The sequence below is a fragment of the Balaenoptera acutorostrata genome, chromosome 1 (assembly GCF_949987535.1).
Source record: "Balaenoptera acutorostrata chromosome 1, mBalAcu1.1, whole genome shotgun sequence".
Taxonomy (NCBI): domain Eukaryota; kingdom Metazoa; phylum Chordata; class Mammalia; order Artiodactyla; family Balaenopteridae; genus Balaenoptera; species Balaenoptera acutorostrata.
In genome coordinates, this window is record NC_080064.1 from 17,051,828 (window position 1) to 17,073,894 (window position 22,067).

A 22,067-nucleotide genomic window follows, 5' to 3' on the forward strand; every position below is an offset into this window, starting at 1 on the left:
GGTCCAAGATGGTGGAAGATTCTACTTCCAGTAGACCTTGAGCCTCATTATACACTCATTGTAATACATTAGCTAAATGACATACCCACCAGAACCATGACAGTTCTGAGGCCAACAATAAAAGGTTAAAAAGTGGGCGGTGGCCCAATTCCTGGAAATCTCCACCTCTTCCCTGAAATAATTGGAATAATGCTCCCACTCATTAGCCTATGAAATTACCCAGCCCATGAAAACTAACCATGCCATATTTTGGGGCCTCTCGCCTTCTGAGATGGCCCACACTCTGTCTGTAAAGTGTGTTTCTCTCTAAATAAATCCACTTCTTACCTATCACTTTGTCTCTCACTGAATTTTTTTTTCTTTTTTTTTTTTTTTGTTAACATCTTTATTGGAGTATAATTGCTTTACATTGTTGTGTTAGTTTCTTCTGTATAACAAAGTGAATCAGCTATACGTATACATATATCCCCATATCCCCACCCTCTTGCGTCTCCCTCCCACCCTCCCTATCTCAGCCCTCTAGATGGTCACAAAGCACTGAGCTGATCTCCCTGTGCTATGCGGCTGCTTCCCACTAGCTAGCTATTTTACATTTGGTAGTGTATATATGTCCATGCCACTCTCTCACTTCGTCCCAGCTTACCCTTCCCCCTCCCTGTGTCCTCAAGTCCATTCTCTATGTCTGCGTCTTTATTCCTGTCCTGTCCCTAGGTTTTCAGAAACTGTTTTTTGTTTTTGTTTTTTAGATTCCATATATATGTGTTAGCATACGGTATTTGTTTTTCTCTTTCTGACTTACTTCACTCTGTATGACAGTCTCTAGGTCCATCCACCTCACTACAAATAACTCAGTTTCGTTTCTTTTTATGGCTGAGTAATATTCCATTGTATATATGTGCCACATCTTCTTTATCCATTCATCTGTTGAAGGACATTTAGGTTGCTTCCATGTCCTGGCTATTGTAAATAGTCTCTCACTGAATTCTTTCTGCAGCGAGACATCAAGAACTTGAGCTTCATTAAGTCCTGAGACCAGGTGTTGTGTGATCTCAATTAAAAGCCAATGGGTTCAAGTCCCAATCTGAGTTGCACGATTTCAGTTCTGGAATCTAGAAGTCCAAAATCAAGCTGTCTGCAGGGCCACACTCTGTCTGAAGACTCTAAGGGAGGATTCTTCCTTGCCTGTTCCAGCTTCTGGTGGCTCCTGGTGTTCCTTGGCTTATCACAGCGTAACTCCATATTCTACCTCTGTCTTCACAGGGTCTTCTTTCCTGTGTATGTCCCTGTGTGTCCTCTCCTCTTCCTATGAAGGCACCAGTCATTGGGTTTAGGCTCAACTCTAATGTGCTATGACCTCATCTTTATTTATGTATTATTTGTTTGTTTGTTTTGTTTACTTGTGGCTGAGCTGCACAGCTTGAGCGTTCTTAGTTCTCAGACCAGGCATAAAACCTGTGCCCCCTGCAGTAGAAAGGCAGAGTCCTAACCACTGGACTGCCAGGGAATTCCCAGTATGACCTCATCTTAACTAATTATATCTATAAGGATCTTACTTCCAAATAAAGTCACATGCTGAGATTCTGGGTGCACATGAATTTTGGGAGGACACTATTCAACCTACTACTCTGTGAGCTATTTCACTCCATGTGTTGCTGTTCACACTCTTGCTCTGACTGGTTATGGGCAATTTAGGAAGCCCTAATATGTTGATCCTTGACACAATCACTGTACATACTGGCTCTTACCACCTTACCCATCAGGCTGTAGGCTTTACAGAAATACAAATGAGGCAACCCTAATATTTTGACACTGTTAAGATGTGACCTGGCCCTTGCTGGAACACAGGCAGCCCTCAAGAGCTGGAATCAATAAGATGCTGTGGTCAGAACTGAGACATAATTCACAAACACATGCACACTACAACTCACCCTCTGACTCTGTTACATTTTGCTTTACAGTAGACCCAAATCAATATTATCAGGATCGTAGCAAACAAGGCATATTCTTTTCTTTTTTAATTTAATTTAATTTATTTTTTTATACAGCAGGTTCTAATTAGTCATCAATTTTATACACATCAGTGCATACATGTCAATCCCAATCACCCAATTCATCACACCACCATCCCCACCCCCCTGTGGCTTTACCCCCTTGGTGTCCATACGTTTGCTCTCTACATCTGTGTCTCAACTTCTGCCCTGCAACCCGGTTCATCCGTACCATTTTTCTAGGTTCCACATACATGCGTTAATATACGATATTTGTTTTTCTCTTTCTGACTTACTTCACTCTGTATGACACTCTCTAGATCCATCCATGTCTCAACAAATGACCCAATTTTGTTCCTGCTTATGGCTGAGTAATATTCCATTGTATATATGTACCACAACTTCTTTATCCATTTGTCTGTCGATGGGCATTTAGGTTGCTTCCATGACCTGGCTATATAGTGCTGCAATGAACATTGGGGTGCATGTGTTTTTTTAAAAAATAGATTTATTTATTTATTTATTTATCTATCTATTTATTTATTTATTTTTGGCTGCTTTGGGTCTTCGTTGCTGCCTGCGGGCTTTCTCTAGTTGCAGCCAGCGGGGGCTGCTCTTCATTGCGTTGCGCGGGCTTCTCATTGCAGTGTCCTCTCTTGTTGCGGAGCACGGGCTCTAGGTGCACGGGCTTCAATAGTTGTGGCGCATGGGCTCTGTAGTTGTGGCTCGTGGGCTCTAGAACACAGGCTAAGTAGTTGCGGCACACGGGCTTAGTTGCTCTGCGGCATGTGGGATCTTCCCGGACCAGGGCTCGAACCCGTGTCCCCTGCATGGGCAGGCGGATTCTTAACCACTGCACCACCAGGGAAGCCCGACATGTGTCTTTTTGAATTATGGTTTTCTCTGGGTATATGCTCAGTAGTGGGATTGCTGGATCATATGGTAATTCTTTTTTTAGTTTTGTAGGCAACCTCCATACTGGTCTCCATAGTGGCTGTATCAATTTACATTCCCACCAACAGTGCAAGAGGGTTCCCTTTTCTCGACAGCGTCTCCAGCATTTGTTGTTTGTAGATTTTCTGATGATGCCCATTCTAACTGGTGTGAGGTGATACCTCATTGTAGTTTTGATTTGCATTTCTCTAATAATTAGTGATGTTGAGCAGCTTTTCATGTGTTTCTTGGCCATCTGTATGTCTTTGGAGAAATGTCTATTTATGCCTTCAGCCCATTTTTGGATTGGGTTGTTTGTTTCTTTAATATTGAGCTGCATGAGCTGTTTATATATTTTGGAGATTGATCCTTTGTCCATTGATTCGTTTGCAAATATTTTCTCCCATTCTGAGGGTTGTCTTTTCGTCTTGTTTATGGTTTCCTTTGCTGTGCAAAAGCTTTGAAGTTTCATTAGGTCTCATTTGTTTATTTTTGTTTTTATTCCCATTACTCTAGGAGGTGGATCAAAAAAGATCTTGCTGTGATTTACGTCAAAGAGTGTTCTTCCTATGTTTTCCTCTAACAGTTTTATAGTGTCTGGTCTTACATTTAGGTCTCGAATCCATTTTGAGTTTATTTTTGTGTATGGTGTTAGGGAGTGTTCAAATTTCATTCTTTTACATGTAGCTGTCCAGTTTCCCAGCACCACTTATTGAAGAGACTGTCTTTTCTCCATTGTATATCCTTGCCTCCTTTGTTGAAGATTAGTTGACCATAGGTGCGTGGGTTTATTTCTGGGCTTTCTATCTTGTTCCATTGATCTATATTTCTGTTTCTGTGCCAGTACCATATTGTCTTGATTATTGTAGCTTTGTAGTATAGTCTGAAGTCAGGGAGTCTGATTCCTCCAGCTCCGTTTTTTTCCCTCAAGACTGCTTTGGCTATTTGGGGTCTTTTGTGTCTCCATACAAATTTTAAGATTTTTTTTGTTCTAGTTCCGTAAAAAATGCCATTGGTAATTTGATGGGGATTGCGTTGAATCTGTAGATTGCTTTGGGTAGTATAGTCATTTTCACAATGTTGATTCTTCCAGTCCAAGAACATGGTATATCTCTCCATCTGTTGGTATCATCTTTAATTTCTTTCATCAGTGTCTTATAGTTTTCTGCATACAGGTCTTTTGTCTCCTTAGGTAGGTTTATTCCTAGGTATTTTATTCTTTTTGTTGCAATGGTAAATGGGAGTGTTTCCTTGATTTCTCTTTCAGATTTTTCATCATTAGTGTATAGGGATGCAAGAGATTTCTGTGCATTAATTTTGTATCCTGCAACTTTACCGAATTAATTGATTAGCTCTAGTGGTTTTCTGGTGGCATTTTTAGGATTCTCTATGTATAGTATCATGTCATCTGCAAACAGTGACAGTTTTACTTCTTCTTTTCTAATTTGTATTCCTTTTATTTCTTTTTCTTCTCTGATTGCCGTGGCTAGGACTTCCAAAACTATGTTGAATAATAGTGGTGAGAGTGGATATCCTTGTCTGTTCCTGATCTTAGAGGAAATGCTTTCAGTTTTTCACCATTGAGAATGATGTTTGCTGTGGGTTTGTCGTATATGGCCTTTATTAGATTGAGGTAGGTTCCGTCTATGCCCACTTTCTGGAGAGTTTTTAACATAAATGGGTGTTGAATTTTGTCAAATCTTTTTCTGCATCTATTGAGATGATCATATGGTTTTTATTCTTCAATTTGTTAATATGGTGTATCACATTGGTTGATTTGCATATATTGAAGAATCCTTGCATCCCTGGGGTAAATCCCACTTGATCGTGGTGTATGATCCTTTTAATGTGTTGTTGGATTCAGTTTGCTAGTATTTTGTTGAGGATTTTTGCATCTCTATTCATCAGTGATATTGGTCTGTAATTTTCTTTTTTTGTAGTGTCTTTGTCTGGTTTTGGTATCAGGGTGATGGTGGCCTCATAGAATGAGTTTGGGAGTGTTCCTTCCTCTGCAATTTTTTGGAAGAGTTTGAGAAGGATGGGTGTTAGCTCTTCTCTAAATGTTTGATAGAATTCACCTGTGAAGCCATCTGGTCCTGGACTTTTGTTTGTTGGAAGATTTTTAATCACAGTTTCAATTTCATTACTTGTGATTGTTCTGTTCATATTTTCTATTTCTTCCTGGTTCAGTCTTGGAAGGTTATACCTTCCTAAGAATTTGTCCATTTCTTCCAGGTTGTCCATTTTATTGGCATAGAGTTGCTTGTAGTAGTCTCTTAGGATGCTTTGTATTTCTGCGGTGTCTGTTGTAGCTTCCCCTTTTTCATTTCTAATTTTATTGATTTGAGTCCTCTCCCTCTTTTTCTTGATGAGTCTGACTAATGGTTTATCAATTTTGTTTATCTTCTCAAAGAACCAGCTTTTAGTTTTATTGATCTTTACTATTGTTTTCTTTGTTTCTATTTCATTTATTTCTGCTCTGATCTTTATGATTTCTTTCCTTCTGCTAACTTTGGGTTTTGTTTGTTCTTCTTTCTCTAGTTCCTTTAGGTGTAAGGTTAGATTGTTTATTTGAGATTTTTCTTGTTTCTTGAGGTAGGCATGTATAGCTATAAACTTCCCTCTTAGAACTGCTTTTGCTGCATCCCATAGGTTTTGGATCATCGTGTTTTCATTGTCATCTGTCTCTAGGCATTTTTTGATTTCCTCTTTGATTTCTTCAGTGATCTCTTGGTTATTTAGTAACGTATTGTTTAACCTCCATGTGTTTGTGTTTTTTATGGTTTTTTTCCCTGTAATTCATTTCTAATCTCTTAGCGTTGTTGTCAGAAAAGATGCTTGTTATGATTTCAATTTTCTTAAATTTACTGAGGCTTGATTTGTGACCCAAGATGTGATCTATCCTGGAGAATGTTCCGTGCGCACTTGAGAAGAAAGTATAATCTGCTGTTTTTGGATGGAATGTCCTATAAAAATCAATTAAATCTATCTGGTCTATTGTGTCATTTAAAGCTTCTGTTTCCTTATTTATTTTCATTTTGGATGATCTGTACATTGGTGTAAGTGAGGTGTTAAAGTCCCCTACTACTATTGTGTTACTGTCGATTTCCTCTTTTATAGCTGTTAGCAGTTGCCTTATATATTGAGGTGCTCCTATGTTGGGTGCATATATATTTATAATTGTTATATCTCCTTCTTGGATTGATCCCCTGATCATTATGTAGTGTCCTTCCTTGTCTCTTGTAACATTCTTTATTTTAAAGTCTACTTTATCTGATATGAGTATTGCTACTCCAGCTTTCTTTTGATTTCCATTTGCATGGAATATCTCTTTCCATCCCCTCACTTTCAGTCTGTATGTGTCCCTAGGTCTGAAGTGGGTCTCCTGTAGACAGCATATATATGGGTCTTGTTTTTGTATCCATTCAGCAAGCCTGTGTCTTTTGGTTGGAGTATTTAATCCATTCACGTTTAAGGTAATTATCAATATGTATGTTCCTATGACCATTTTCTTAATTGTTTTGGGTTTGTTTTTGTAGGTCCTTTTCTTCTCTTGTGTTTCCCACTTTGAGAAGTTCCTTTAGCATTTGTTGTAGAGCTGGTTTGGTGGTGCTGAATTCTCTTAGCTTTTGCTTGTCTGTAAAGCTTTTGATTTCTCCATCGAATCTGAATGAGATCCTTGCCGGGTAGAGTAATCTTGGTTGTAGGTTCTTCCCTTTCATCACTTTAAGTATATCATGCCACTCCCTTCTGGCTTGTAGCATTTCTGCTGAGAAATCAGCTGTTAACCTTATGGGAGTTCCCTTGTATGTTATTTGTCGTTTTTCCCTTGCTGCTTTCAATAATTTTTGTTTGCCTTTAATTTTTGCCAATTTGATTACTATATGTCTCGGCGTGTTTCCCCTTGGCTTTATCCTGTATGGGACTCGCTGCGCTTCCTGGACTTGGGTGGCTATTTCTTTTCCCATGTTAGGGAAGTTTTCGACTATAATCTCTTCAAATATTTTCTCTGGTCCTTTCTCTCTCTCTTCTCCTTCTGGGACCCCTATAATGCAAATGTTGTTGCGTTTAATGTTGTCCCAGAGGTCTCTTAGGCTGTCTTCATTTCTTTTCGTTCTTTTTTCTTTAGTCTGTTCCACAGCAGTGAATTCCACCATTCTGTCTTCCAGGTCAGTTATCCGTTCTTCTGCCTCAGTTATTCTGCTATTGATTTCTTCTAGTGTAGTTTTCATATCAGTTATTGTATTGTTCATCTCTGTTTGTTTGTTCTTTAATTCTTCTAGTTGTTTGTTAAACGTTTCTTGCATCTTCTCGATCTTTGTCTCCATTCTTTTTCCGAGGTTCTGGATCATCTTCACTATCATTATTCTGAATTCTTTTTCTGGAAGTTTGCCTATCTCCACTTCATTTAGTTGTTTTTCTGGGGTTTTATCTTGTTCCTTCATCTGGTACATAGCCCTCTGCCTTTTCATCTTGTCTATCTTTCTGTGAATGTGGTTTTTTTCCCACAGGCTGCAGGATTGTAGTTCTTCTTGCCTCTGTTGTCTACCCTCTGGTGGATGAGGCTATCTCAACAAGGCATATTCTTTAAATATTTGGTAACATTGTAATGTGTCCAATCACTGAAGTTATATCAAAAGTCCCACAAATGCCCATGGCACATAGTGTAGCCAGGCCAGGAAGAGACATAGCTCCATCCATTGTAGCTTTGTTGGAATTGTTCCATGTTTCTCTTCAGCATACCATGTCCAGGGTCTATAAGCATTAGTGATGTCCACTCTTAGGTCTGTTCTGTTTTTCAGTCTTGCTAATGGTCCATGAATCCCTTGACGATGTTGGTATAAATCTTCCCCATGTTTTAGTTGACTTGTCTCCTTTGAGGTAGGCATTATCATTCCAATTGGGTCTACTCTTAGTAGATGCCTGTGAGATGAGGTTCTAAGGCTCAGGCCCACAAGGTCCCTGTCTGGTGCTCTGTTCTTATTGACATTTTTCTGATGGGGTGAGTTTCCCCATTCAAGATCCCTTGAGATTATGTTGACCTCATCCAGGCTAACTGAGGGATCACATGGCTTTCTTTCGTTCCATGGGAAACTGGACCATAGCTTTTTTTCTCATGATAGTTGTAGTTGGGCTAATAGGAGTATTTTAGTTATTGTAAAATGTCCATGCTCTGTATCCAATCATGGTTTGATCCAAACGGGGTGTTTATCACCTTGGCAATCAGGTAGTGAAGCCAACCTATTAGGTTTTGGTCAGTCCATTTACAGGAAAACTGGGAACATTGTGTCAGATAATTAGGATGGTTATAGTGAAGCTATTGAGAGTTGTCAATGTAAATGTTTTTCTATTCTGAAAGAAATACCAGAAGAATCTTGTATCTGTACTCCTATTCCCCCATAATCTTTAAGTTTAATGTGTTTAAACTTGATTTCAGTGTTGTCAAACCCAAATTCCTGTGCCCCAAGCACAGTAAGGCCAAACAAACTGAAACATTGGATTGGAGCAGAGAAAGGTTTATTGAAAAGACCAAGCAAGGAAAATGGGTGGCTTGTGCTCAAAAACCCCAAACTCCCTGATGGTTTTGGGGGAAGAGTTTTTAAAGGCAAAATTTAGGGTGAGGGCTGCGGAGTGTGTGACTTTCTTCTGATTGGTTGGTGGTGAGGTAACAGGATGGTATTCCAGGGATCTTGTGCTCAGCCAGAAGTTACTATCCTCCACCAGGGTGGGAGCCTGAGCTCCTACAGAAGAACTCAAAGATATATTGTTATGTCTATCTATCCCTTGAGGAGGAACCAGGCCCCTGCTTTATCACTGCATTAATGTTTCTTGACTGCTCCTCCTTTGTTTCTGCATTTCCTCCCTTCCCTTTGAAATCTTACAAACTAGAAACAAAGCTTTTATACCTGGGAAGGCCCCACAGGGTTTCAATAGGGTTATTTTGTTTGTAGCTCTAGGGTGTCAGGATAGTTGTTTATTATGTAATTTAGACTACTTATTCTATCAGAACACTGTTCAATCTTCCATTTATTTCACACCTAGTCTGGATTTAGGTTTTCCTTAGTAGTTCATTAAACTTTTTACCATTCCCGCTGATTTCCTTCTTATTGGCTTAGACCTGTTTCCTTACTGTAAAGTTTGTTCCCTGGTTTGATTCTGTGATTAGGGAGTTCCATAGGCACTAATAAGTGTCTCTATGTCCGATATTGTGGATTTAGCATCTCCGCAAATCCCAGTCCTGAAAAAGTATCCTCCAAAGACATTTCTTTTTCCTTTGTGGCCCAGTCATGGCTTTGACATAGTCTATCTACCAGATTTAGCCTTTGCTACTTCTTCCAGATTGTTTTCTGTTGTCAAGTGACATAGAAAACGTTGGCAGATTTGACAATGTTTTAGCATGTGCTGTTTTAGGAATACCTCTCTCCCTTGAACATTTAATTGATGAGTTTGTGCCCAAATATCCATTTGTTTGGGGAACACACATTTAGCTAATATTTTGTCAATTAATTATTTTCGGTGTTAGAGTTCCAGTTAATTTATCTATTTCCGATTATAACTTACTTTTTGAGTTTTACATTTCTGGGTGCTGAGATATGGTCTCCTAATATGTAAGATTGTCAAACCTAACGTATATTCTCTGATACTGTGTTCTCCATACTGGTTATCTGTTTATTAGACAATTATTTGTTTTTCACTTTGGGTACCTAATTATCAGGCCATTGGCTACTGCCTGTGGATCAGAATTCAAGATAACTTCAGGATGTCCTTTCTGTAAGCTCCTACTTATTGGCAGTTGTACTGATTTTAATTCATTGTACTGGGCTGACTTTGTCCCTCCACCTACCAGTTTCCCCTGTTGATGAAAAATTAATCAGTCGATCTAAGAAAGAAATGGAAAATTTTATTTGAGCCAATTTAAGGATTATAACTGGAGAAAAGTATCTCAGAAAGTTCTGAGAACTGTTCTACTCATTAGGAATCAAGACAGAGTTATATAAGTTTTTTGAGTAGAGGGCTGTACATCAAATGACTTACTATTGACAGTTTATATAGTCTAGACCTTCATCGTGGTGGGTCATATGACCCCTTATAAGATCAAGAGGAATGTTATCTTTTAAGGAGTTGTCTTGTTGATGCTAGGAGAATGTTGCTGTTTATGGTTGAGCAGGTATTCCTGCCATTGGGGGAGGTTTGGTGATGCATAATGCACATACACAATCCACAATGAGGGGGGAGAGGATGCCAAAGGGCAGAGAAGATTTTTTTGTTTAAATTTTTCTTGTCTTGCCATAAAATGTGAATTTTATTCCATACCCCTGTGGTTGAATGTAGGACTGCTGCTTTCCATTTGACCCCTTCTGGTCTAAGTGAGGCACTGCCATCCTTGAACCATCACATCACTGGCACAGCCCCAGTGCCAGCTCAGACCAGGAGGAAGCTGCTGTCTCCAGGGTGGTGGGGTGGTGGTTGAGATGTTCCCTGCCCTCTGCTCAAGGGCAAGTCTAACAAAAGCTGAGACACTGCCTCCTCAATGGAGGACCCTGCTTTGTCCTTTCCCTTATATATCATTTCCATTTTAAGTGCGTAGGACTTTGTGCTACCCACTTTGTTTGATCAGGACTGAGTCTAGCTCATGCTGAGATGAGTAACCTGGTTCTTATGTAACCAGTGTTTTTTTTTTTTCTGTTGGATTTGTTTTCTGTATCAGAAAATGTCTTTGTCGTGGTGATCACTTTCTAAAGTAAAAAAATATTGACTCGCTATGTTTTATACCTAAAGCTATCATAATATTTTAAGTCAATTATACTTCAATAAAAAAGGGGAGGGGGAGAAAAAAAAAGAATGTATTTGTCCAGTAAGCTGAAATAGTACTATGCCTGATTCTCAAAGTCTAACTCAGAGTGACCAGTCTGCATGTCCATGAGTCACTGAAATCTGTTTTCTCTAGTAATATAGGTGCTTGGAGTATTGATATCATACTGCCCTTTTTAGTTCATCTAAGGATGTCTGTTGTCTGATCCCTGTGGAAAGTCTTGGGCTTTTTTTCCCCTAGAGATCTGATATATTGTAAAAGGCTATCTAAGATGGGGACTTCCCTGGTGGTGCAGTGGTTAAGAATCCACCTGCCTATGCAGGGGAGATCCCACATGCCATGGAGCAACCAAGCAACTAGAGAAAGTCTGCACGCAGCAACGAAGACCTTTTTGGCAGCGTTGGGTCTTCGTTACTGTCGGCGGGCTTTTTCTATTTGCGGCAAGCAGGGGCTACTTTTCATTGCGGTGCGCAGGCTTCTCATTGCAGTGGCTTCTTTTGTTGCGGAGCACCGGCTCTAGGCTTGCAGGCTTCAGTAGTTGCAGCATGTGGGCTCAGTAGTTGCTGTGCATGGGCTCAGTAGCTGTGGCTTGCGGGTTCCAGAGAGCAGGTTCAGTAGTTGTGGCGAACGGGCTTAGTTGCTTCGCAGCATGTGAGATCTTCCTGGACCAGGGATCAAACCTGTGTCCCCTGCATTGTCAGGTGGATTCTTAACCACTGTGCCACCAGGGAAGTCCCTACTGACCAGATTTTACCTAAAATTTTAATGAAGATAATCCCTTTTATAATTTTATGGTGGGCAACTGTTCATTCTTTTAATTCTAAACATTTTTTAAAAATTATTATTTATTTATTTATTTTGGCTGTGTTGGGTCTTCGTTTCTGTGCGAGGGCTTCCTCTAGTTGCGGCAAGCGGGGGCCACTCTTCATCGCAGTGCGCGGGCCTCTCACTATCGTGGCCTCTCTTGTTGCGGAGCACAGGCTCCAGACGCGCAGGCTCAGTAATTGTGGCTCACGGGCCCAGTTGCTCCACGGCATGTGGGATCTTCCCAGAGCAGGGCTCGAACCCGTGTCCCCTGCATTAGCAGGCAGATTCTCAACCACTGCGCCACCAGGGAAGCCCAACATTTTTTGATTTTATCTGTTCAAGTTATTATGAACAAGTTATGTTTTCTATCTGTCCCTCTATGATATGTATGTAATAATGTGTATGAGAATTTAACATTCTCAAATCCTTGCAAGTACTAGGCCATTTGTACATCCCTGGGATAGTTTCTGAAATGTCTATTGTTTTCCTTGCCAAGTAAATGCAAATTGGGCTTAGTGATCATGGGATCTGGAGATATTAGTATTACAAAAAAAGATATTACTAGTATTTATGGTAGACATTATTTTCTTGGATATGTAGAGATATTTTCTGGGATTTCTTTTTTTTAAATAAGTATTTATTTATTTGGCTGTGTCAGGTCCTAGCTGAGGCATGAGGGATCTTTCATTGTGATGCACAGACTTCTCTCTAGTTGTGGCGCATGGGCTCTAGAGAGTATGAGCTCAGGGCGTGAGGGATCAGTAGTTGTGGCATGGGCTTAGTTGCCCTCCAGCATGTAGGATCTTAGTTCCCGGACCAGGGATCGAACTCACCTCCCATGCATTGGAACGGGGATTCTTAACCACTAGACCACCAGGGAAGTCCCTGGGATTTCTAATGTGTTAGATAAGAGCTCACAATACTTTTTGTACATCTTGTTTTATTTTGCACATTATATTTTACTTTTATCTTTGTTTCTGTTGTCAATCTTCATTTTTCTTCCAGCCAGTCTAATGACTTGTAAGGGCTTAGGTTCACCTAATGATGCCTTCTTTCTCTAACTCAGTAAAAATGACTGTGATCTCATTATTTCATACTCGACCTTTGTATTGTAGGATATTGACAACCTTTGCGAATATCTGGATAGTGGAAAGGGAAGAACTATCTCCCCACATGACTAAATGTTGACAAACCTTGCTTAAGATTGTTGTCATGGAGCACTTCCCTGGTGGTCTAGTGGTTAAGACTCCACGCTTCCAATGCAGGGGGCACGAGTTTGATCCCTGGTCAGGGAAGTTCCACATGCATGTTATCATGGAAAGAGCATGGATTTGGAAGTCAGAAGGACACAGAGTCCAAACTCTGGCTCTGCCCATTTTGGCTGTGAAATGAATCTTAGCACCATGCTTGGCCTGTGTGGAAACTGGGTCAACTGTGACCAGAAAGGTGGGCACTGTCTCAGGCTGCCGGGCAAAACTACAAAGGTGGGCTTTCCCAAGCCTTCTCAACTTTGTGCACACTTCTCCTTCTGCCTGGAACACTGTTGACCCTCTCCTCATCCACCTAGGTCTATCCACACTTCATCTTTCAGCTCAGACAATTCCTCCTCTGGGAAGCCAGACTGCTTCCCCACTTCCTAGTTATATTTAACACCCCTGTGCCTCACCTTCTTCATCTGTAAAATGGGGATGATAATGCTACCTTCTTCATGGCACTATTGTGAAGAGTAAATGGGCCAGTACATGACAAAAGTCCTTGGTAAATAGAGAGCACTCAATAAATTATGAATAACTTATCATTAATAATAATGTTAATTATTATTATTTATTCATTTTATTAAAACTCGTTAGTTTTAGTATTCTCCATATTCTCTGCTCCAGAGCAGGCTGTGTTCCCTCTTCTTTGTTTCCATGGCCCTGTCTCTTACAATGCTGAAGTGTACTTCTGTTTTTTGTGTCTACTAGGCTCTGAGCTGATTAAGGGCAGAGGTGTGTCCTTTACCTCTTTAACTCAGCTCCTAGTATAGCACCAGGTACTTTTGGACTCAAGGTCAAAGTGGGATGATATACTAGGAAGAGAATGGGGTCTAGAGCCCCTTGAAAATGGGCACCTAACTTTGTCTCCCATTTCTGGGGCTACTTTGAACAAGGCCCCTAATCTCGCTGGATTTGGCTTCCTAATCTATAAAAGGAGATGATTGTACTTTTGGACTCAAGGTCAAAGTGGGATGATATACTAGGAAGAGAATGGGGTCTAGAGCCCCTTGAAAATGGGCACCTAACTTTGTCTCCCATTTCTGGGGCTACTTTGAACAAGGCCCCTAATCTCGCTGGATTTGGCTTCCTAATCTATAAAAGGAGATGATTATACCTGTCTCAGGGCTTTTCTGGAGTGAAGGTATTCAAAGCACCAGACTTGGAACTGGCATCAATGAATAGTTATTTACTGGTAGCTTATCAAACTAAGTTACATAAAGAATTTGGCAGATGAGATGTGACAGCCTTGATGTAGGAATGTCAGCCCATATCCAGGACTCAAGGAAGGTCTGAGGGGAGAGAGCCCTTGGAGATGATCCAGTCTGGCTGACTCATTGTACACAATAAGGGCGCATTGATTGGTGGGGACAATGGTCCTTCTCTAGAGTTACCTGAACATGTAGTGAAGTGACCAAAGCCTCAGTCTCAAGATGCTGAGTACTTGGTTGCTTGGTGAGCTGCCACCATCCCCAGCCCCTAAGCTGAATGGCGTACTGCAGCCTCCCAGGGGCAGTTTCTAGGGTACACAAGTTTCCTCATCCTCGTCTTGGTATTGACTGCCCCCTAGTGGACATTTTCTCCAGAACCATGAGTACCAGCTAAATACCCCAGAAGTGTTGGGCACTGTCCAAGCTATTTGATCCTCCTCTGCGCTCTCTATGCTCACTCCTGTGGCTCTCTTGCCCCATCTTGTGGCTTTACATATTATCCATGTGCTGACTACTCCCAAAATCGTATGCCCGGTCTGCACTTCCCCCCTCAATTCCAGACTTGGAGATCCAACCTCCACTTGTCCTCTCCACTGGAATGGCAAATGGGCATCTCAATCTGAACGTGGCCAGAACAGAACTCCTCATCCTCCCCCAACCCTGCTCCTCTCACAGTTCTTCCCCTCCCACTTATGGCAACTCCATCCTTCCAGATGCTCAGGTTAAATCCCAGGGTACCCTCCTTGACTCATCTCTTTTCTTCACACTCCAAGTCCAATCTGTCAACAAATCCTATTGGCTGTACCTTCAAAGTATGTTCGTTCAGAATCTCACTATTTCTTGCTATTGCAATCCTGGTCCAGGCGACCATCATTTCTTTCTTTCTATCTATCTTTCTTTCACTGCACCACGTGGCATGCGGGATCTTAGTTCCCCAACCAGGTATTGAACCCATGCCCCCTGCAGTGGAAGCCCAGATTCTTAATCACTGGACCGCCAGGGAAGTCCCCAGGCCACCATCATTTCTAGACTTATTATTAAAATAGTCTCCTATCTGGTCCTGCTGCATCTGGCCTTGCCCAGTGGTTCTCATCTCAGAGAAAAAGCCAAAGTTCTTACAATGACCTCTAGGGCCCTACATGATCTGACTTATCTCCTATCACTCTCCCCTTTGCTGCATTCACTCCACACTGCTGTTGCTTGTGCCAGGCATGCTCTTGCCTCAGGGCCTTTGCACTTGCTATTCTCCCTGCCTAGTATATTCTTCAAAGAACTGCATGGCTGGCTCTCTCACTCCTTCAGATCTTTACTTAAAAGACCCTTCTCTGTGAGGCCTTCCCAAGCTATCCTATCAAAATTTCAACATCTCTCTGACATTTCACATCTCCAGGCCTTGCTTTATGTTTTTTCTTCTTAATATTTATCACTATTCAATACATCATACATTTTACCCATTTATCCTTCTCTGGAATGTAAGTTCCACAAGGGTAGAGTTTTTGTTTATTTTGTTCCCTGAAGTATCTCCAATGCCTCACACAGAGGTCAGTGGTATTTGAAAAATGAATTTACATCTTTCTTTTAATTTAAGCTTCCCAACAATTCAGTAGGATACTTTAGTATTGTCTCCAATTTGTAGATGAGAAAACTGAGGCACAGAGAGGTTAAGTCACTTGCTTAAGGGTTACACAGCTAGGAAATGGGACCCGGGGGAATACTGTACCCCCCCCTTACCTACCAACCTTATTTATTATCATTATCTGCACTCAGATTTCTCACCCGTTAAATGAGGCTCATAAGAGTGTCCTCTTTGTAGGTTCATTGTGACGATTATGTGTGATAAAGCATGTGACAAGCTTACAGCCAGTGACTAGAGTGTTGCAAACACTTAAGAAGTGGTTGCTAGGGATTTGCTGGTGGCGCAGTCGTTAAGAATCCGCCTGCCAATGCAGGGGACACGGGTTTGAGCCCTGGTCTGGGAAGATCCCACGTGCCACGGAGCAACTAAGCCCGTGTGCCACAACTACTGAGCCTGTGCTCTAGAGCCTGTGAGCCACAACTACTGAGCCCACGTGCCACAACTACTGAAGCCCACGCATTTAGAGCCTGTGCTCTGCAATGAAGAGTAGCCCCCGCTTGCAGCAACTAGAGAAAGCCTGCATGCAGCAAAGACCCAACACAGCCAAAGGTGAAAAAAAAAAAAAAGAGGTGGTTGCTAGAAATATGAAAAGGTTGACATGGAGTTCATGAAAGGTAAGGATGTTTCAGGCACAGAGCCTGGTCAAGGTGCCGGGAAGATACTATTATTGCATTTAACACAGTTTCTGCATGGAAACTCCTATACATCCTTCAGAGCCCAAGTCAGAAATGCCTTTCTCTGGGAAGCACTTCCTGACTTCCCAGGGTACCTCATGTTCCTGTTAAGATTGGGATTTATTTAATGGTTGCTTTTTTGTTTGTTTGTCTGTTTATTTATTTGTTTAATCTGAAGCTGCTACCAGGCTATGAGCTCCCTGAGGGCCAGGTTATTTGGGTCCTGAAGCATAGACACTTTGAGGGCCCTCTTTAAAAATATGAAATTATAAACACAAAAAATTTTGTAAGTGAATATTTATTCAGGATGAGAAAAAAATCCCAGCAATATATATTTTTAAAACCTACATGAAGTTTTTAATTCAAAGATACATCAGTTGTGAATTCCCTGGCTGTCCAGTGGTTAGGACTCCACACTTCCACTGCAGGGGGCATGGGTTTGGTCCCTGGTCAGGGAACTAAGATCCCACATGCCAGGTGGCACAGCCAAAACAAACAAACAAACCAAGATACATCAGTTTGTTCTCTACTCCTTTTAAGAAACCAACAAAAGGTACTTTGACTGGTTTAGTTTGACTGCGAAAAGCAACACCACTTTTGTGTACTGAAAGAAAAATAAAATTTAAATTTGGCTCATTGGTCCCATACTTCATCTACCAGTGTATTTGCTGCTATTTACAAATAGAAATGTCTATTTAGTTCTATGTATTAATCTGAATAACAGACACATATTATAATATTTGAGGCAGATGGTAAACTTTCTTATAGGTCTTATCATGGGGCAAACACTATTTTACAAAGTATAATAATGTTTCATTTTTTAAAGTTGAGGCAAAGAACTTGAGCAACAAAATAGCGAAGCTTCAAAGGCAGTGAAATGTAACCTCATGCTCTGATTATGCTCTCTGCCTTTCCATTAGGCCAGGGTAGCTTTCCACCTGCTACAGTGGAAAACAGGAACTGCTATAAAGCCTGAAAATAAGATGTTCTAAACCCAAATCCCAGAGCGTTTTAGTAGGATTAGCATCTTTGAGAAAAGTACTAATTGCCCAACTACTCCTTCAAAACAGCTCCAGAGAAAAGCTCTGCTTTCTCAGAAGACTTATTCCATTCCATTCCATTCCATTCACACCTTTTGCTAACTAGGGTGAAGAGTTTTAGACCAAACAGCACTTTTATTAATACTATTTTTCTCTCAAAGCACGTTCTTCATGCTGACATTTCCAGTGTCAGGAAGCACAAATACTCTTACATTCAAAAGTTTTTATTTTTCTAAAATTTATTTTATTGAAGTATAGTTGATTTACAATGTTGTGTTAATTTCTGTTGTACAGCAAAGTGATTCAGATATACATATATATATATATATATATATATATATATATACACACACATATATATATTCTTCTTCATACTCTTTTCCATTATGGCTTATTACAGGATATTGAATATAGTTCTCTGTGTTATACAGTAGGATCTTGTTGTTTAGCGATTCTATATGTAATAGTTTGCATCTGCTAACCCCAAACTCCCACTCCATCCTTCCTCCCTCCCCCTTGGCAACCACAAGTCTGTTCTCTATGTCTGTGAGTCTGTTTCTGCTTTGTAGATAGGTTCATTTGTGCCATATTCTGGATTTCACATGTAAGTGATACCATATGGTATTTGTCTTTCTCCTTCTGACTTACTTCACTTAGTAGGATGATCTCTAGGTCCATGCATGTTGCTGCAAATAGCATTATTTCACTCTTTTTTATGGCTGAGTAGTATTCCATTTGTATATATACCACATCTTCTTTATCCATTCATCTGTTGATGGACACGTAAGTTGCTTCCATGTCCAACAACTTTTAAAGTTTAAAAAATGGACAGGAACTTCCCTGGTGGTGCAGTGGTTAAGAATCCGCCTGCCAATGCAGGGGACACAGTTTCGAGCCCTGGTCCGGGAAGATCCCACATGTCGCAGAGCAACTAAGCCCATGTGCCACAACTACTGCGTCTGCGTTCTAGAGCCCATGAGCCACAACTACTGAGCCCACGAGCCACAACTACTGAGCCCACGTGCTGCAACCACTGAAGCCCGCGTGCCTAGAGCCCGTGCTCTGCAACAAAGAGAAGCCACTGCAATGAGAGGTCCACTCGCCACAACGAAGAGTAGTGCCCCCTCTCTGCAACTAGAGAAAGCCTGCGCGCAGCAGCGAAGACACAACGCAGCCAAAAATAAATAAAAAAGAAAAACAAAAAACAAAAAAACTGACAAATACCATGAACAATATAAATTTAAAATAACAGCACGTTTTTATTAAAATACTGCTTAAACCTATTCTATGATAATTTTTCCATAATTTTTTTGGCTGCACACCCTTTTACGATTTCTGTGACAACACTATATGATATTTTCTATAAAAGGACTAGAAAGATGTCAGTCTTTCCTTTAGCATGATTGACCAAAATTAGTTTTTTATTAGTGATCACTTAGACATTTTTTCTTGAGCTTTGCAATTCGTTATTAGTAAGATTATTTATTCTCTTAAGGACTGTTAAACTTGGGATAACCTCTATCAAATTTCTTACATATGTGAGCTTTAAGATTTGAAAGGATTTTCCATAGACTGGCTTCTGGCTTCATATGTTTCAAACCTTATTTCTCCTCCAATACCCTCACACCAGCGAGGCCAGGCATAATAAATGATCTCTGATTCTGCAGCTTCATATCACAACGTATCACAGCATAGAGGGTATGAGGAGGATTACTGGGAGGCATTCTGGGGCATTTATTAGAAATAATAGAACTATACCTGGAAGGAGCTAGGACCCCATAATTATATCCCCCCCAAACCCAAACCGAAAGCCACCTCCCCTTAGCCAGATTTCAAAAATGCCCGTGACCATCTGAAGAGAGGTGCAATGGAGGAGATCGGGGTGGAAAGAGACAGTGATCTGAATTGACTGTGGTTGAAATATCTTAATTTTGTAAATTTTAGAAAAATATATAATCTCATGCAAATAATACGTCCTGATGTGTAAGCTTCACGAGTTTCTTTCTTTCTTTTGTAAAGTGAAATCAAGTTTATTTAGAGAGATACACATTCCATAGGCAGAATGTGGTCTGCCTCAGAAGGGAGAGCGGCCAGCTTCAAGAGTTTTATGATAAATCCACTCCTGCCAAAGGAGTCCCCCAAGGCCTAGCCTTGGACATCACACACAGTGGGGTATCAAGTTTGCATCGAATGTCAGGTCTAGCAAGAAGAGCATTAGAGCGCAGCAGGGCCAGTGGTTTTAACCTTCTCATACAGTCTTCAGACTCTGAGAGAGTGTCTCAAAGTCTGAGGTGGGGACTTCTTGAAACATAGATGACCTCTGTTTAAGTAATAATGATGACATTAAGGGTCAGCATCCAGCCTGATGTGCATTGTGCACTTTACTATGTGACAGACACTGTTCTAAGTAAGTAACTTGATACCCCACTTTACAAATATACAATATACCTACAATATACCTACAAACTGGGAACTATCATTATTCCATTTTACAGATAAGGAAACTGAGACTTGAAAAGTTTCAGCTTTATATATTAAGGTTCCATGTATAATGCCTTTGTAAAAAAATGGTTCTACTAATTACAGATTTTGAAAAAGGCTGAAATGGCCCAAGCCCTTCCTTTTACACATTGGGGAGTAAAACCCAGAAAAAAGGGAGGTCATTCACTCAACGCCACACATTCATTCTTTTTCTTTTTTAAAAAAATTTCTTTATTTAATTTATTTATTTTTGGCTGTGTTGGGTCTTTGTTGCGGTGCGCCTGCTTCTCACTGCGGTGGCTTCTCTTGCTGCGGAGCACGGGCTCTAGGCGCGTGGGCTTCAGTAGTTGTGGCACATGGGCTCTAGTTGTGGCTCGCGGGCTCTAGAGCGCAGGCTCAGTAGCTGTGGCGCACGGGCTTAGTTGCTTGGCAGCATGTGGGATCTTCCCGGACCAGGGCTCGAACCTGTGTCCCCTGCAATGGCAGGTGGATTCTTAACCACTGCACCATCAGGGAAGTCCCCACACATTCGTTCTTACTTCCTGGATGCCTGCTCTGTGCCAGGCACTGTTCTGTGACCTAGGGCTTCAGAGAACAACAAGACACTCACAGAACACAATTTTAGTGGGTGGGGTGCGGTCAATGGACAATACCTACAAGATAGATATGAATAAGCAAAGTAATTCCAGTGAGTGCTGAGATAAATTCGCGGACATAGGACTGAGTGACAGGGAGGGAGAACACTAATTCAGACTGAGAAGTGGTCAGGGAAATGTGGTCTGAGCAGGTGACATGTGAGCTCGAAATCTGAATGACCCAGAGAAGCCAGCCATGGACCTCCATGGGAGAGGAGAACCCCAGGTGGAGGAATGGTGAGGGCAAAGGCCCTGAGGCAGGAATACTTTGTCTGTAAAATAGAGCAGACTCCTGGGCCAGTGCTCATTCACCACTTGCTGCCTCTCTAGGCCCTCAGAGAGGCCCTTTGATGTCCTGGGCCTCCCTTAAGCTCAGCCCTAAAATGCCAACTTCTCCAGGAAGGCAGCAGCTCTCTGAGGCTGTGGGTCCCCCTCCCAGAAGCCCTGTGGCTGAACCGGATCTGAGTTTCCTGGTTCCTGTCTGGCAGGGGATGAGCAGACATCCTCCCCGCCTTCTCTCCCCAGGCTCCAGCCCCAGTCCTAAATCTCCATGGCAACCCTAGACACAATCCTGATCTGAAGAAGGATCTGGAACAGGGAGCACAAACATCACTGAAGAGACCAGAGGAGCTGGCGAACTTGCCTCCCTTGCTCCTTGTGTCCTGCCAATCCCTCCACTGGCCTAACCAGGCCCCTATACCCCAGTCTACCCAAAGACCCCACACTGAAGATTCTGCAGGTCTTCCCCATCACTGGGCACAGGAGGGCCTGGACGGAAGCCTGTCCTCTGCAGCTGCCCCAAAGGCTGCTCCTGCTGGGGGCAACCACCCTGATTGCGTCTGCGCTGCACACAGGTGAGTACGAGGTGGCTTGGCTGGGGCAAGCAGGAGATTCAGGTCCCACCACCCTTTGAGACTGTGTTTCTTCAATCAGCACTCACCCTGATGAGCTGGGATCCCTTGAGTTGGGGGGCACTGGGAAACCCTGTGCCTGGTCTTGGCTGGCACCCTCAAGTCCACCCCCACCCCTCTGGGTGGCTGGAGCTCCAAGTCACCCAGAAGCAGGTGTCTGGGGGCGGGTGGGGCAGTCTGGCACCGGGAAACACTGTGGGCTTCAGAGTCAGATGGCCCTGCGTTCACACACACACCCTTGACATTACTGTTTCCACTGTCTAAGACTTGGTTTCTTCAGCAGTAAAATGGAAAGAATAATAGGCCCTTGCCCCTTAAGGCAGGGGGTCCCCAACCCCCGGGGCCAGTCCACGGCCTGTTAGGAACCGGGCCTCAAAGCAGGAGGTGAGTGGTGGGCAAGCGAGCGAAGCTTCATCTGCCGTTCCCCATCGCTCCCCGTCGTTCTCCGTCGCTCCCCGTCGCTCCCCATTGCTCCCCATCACTCCCTGTCGTCCCCTGTCGTCCCCATCGCTCCCCATCGCTCGCATTACCACCTGAACCATCCCCACCCCGGCGACCCCCGTCTGTGGAAAAATTATTTTCCACAAGACCAGTCCCTGGTGCCAAAACGGTTGGGGAGCGCTGCCTTAAGGGACTATTATTATTGTGCATATAAGGTGAGATAAACCATGCAAGACACATAGAC

General features: G+C 42.1%; 1 protein-coding gene across 1 annotated transcript in view; it reads left to right on the forward strand.

Moving 5' to 3' along the window:
- LDLRAD2 (low density lipoprotein receptor class A domain containing 2) overlaps window positions 1–22,067 on the forward strand; it is a 42,925-nt gene that overhangs the window by 12,585 nt on the left and 8,273 nt on the right. Inside the window, 1 exon segment of the mRNA XM_007175174.2 lies at window positions 21,188–21,325. Within this exon segment, the coding sequence (XP_007175236.2) occupies window positions 21,188–21,325 (138 nt within the window).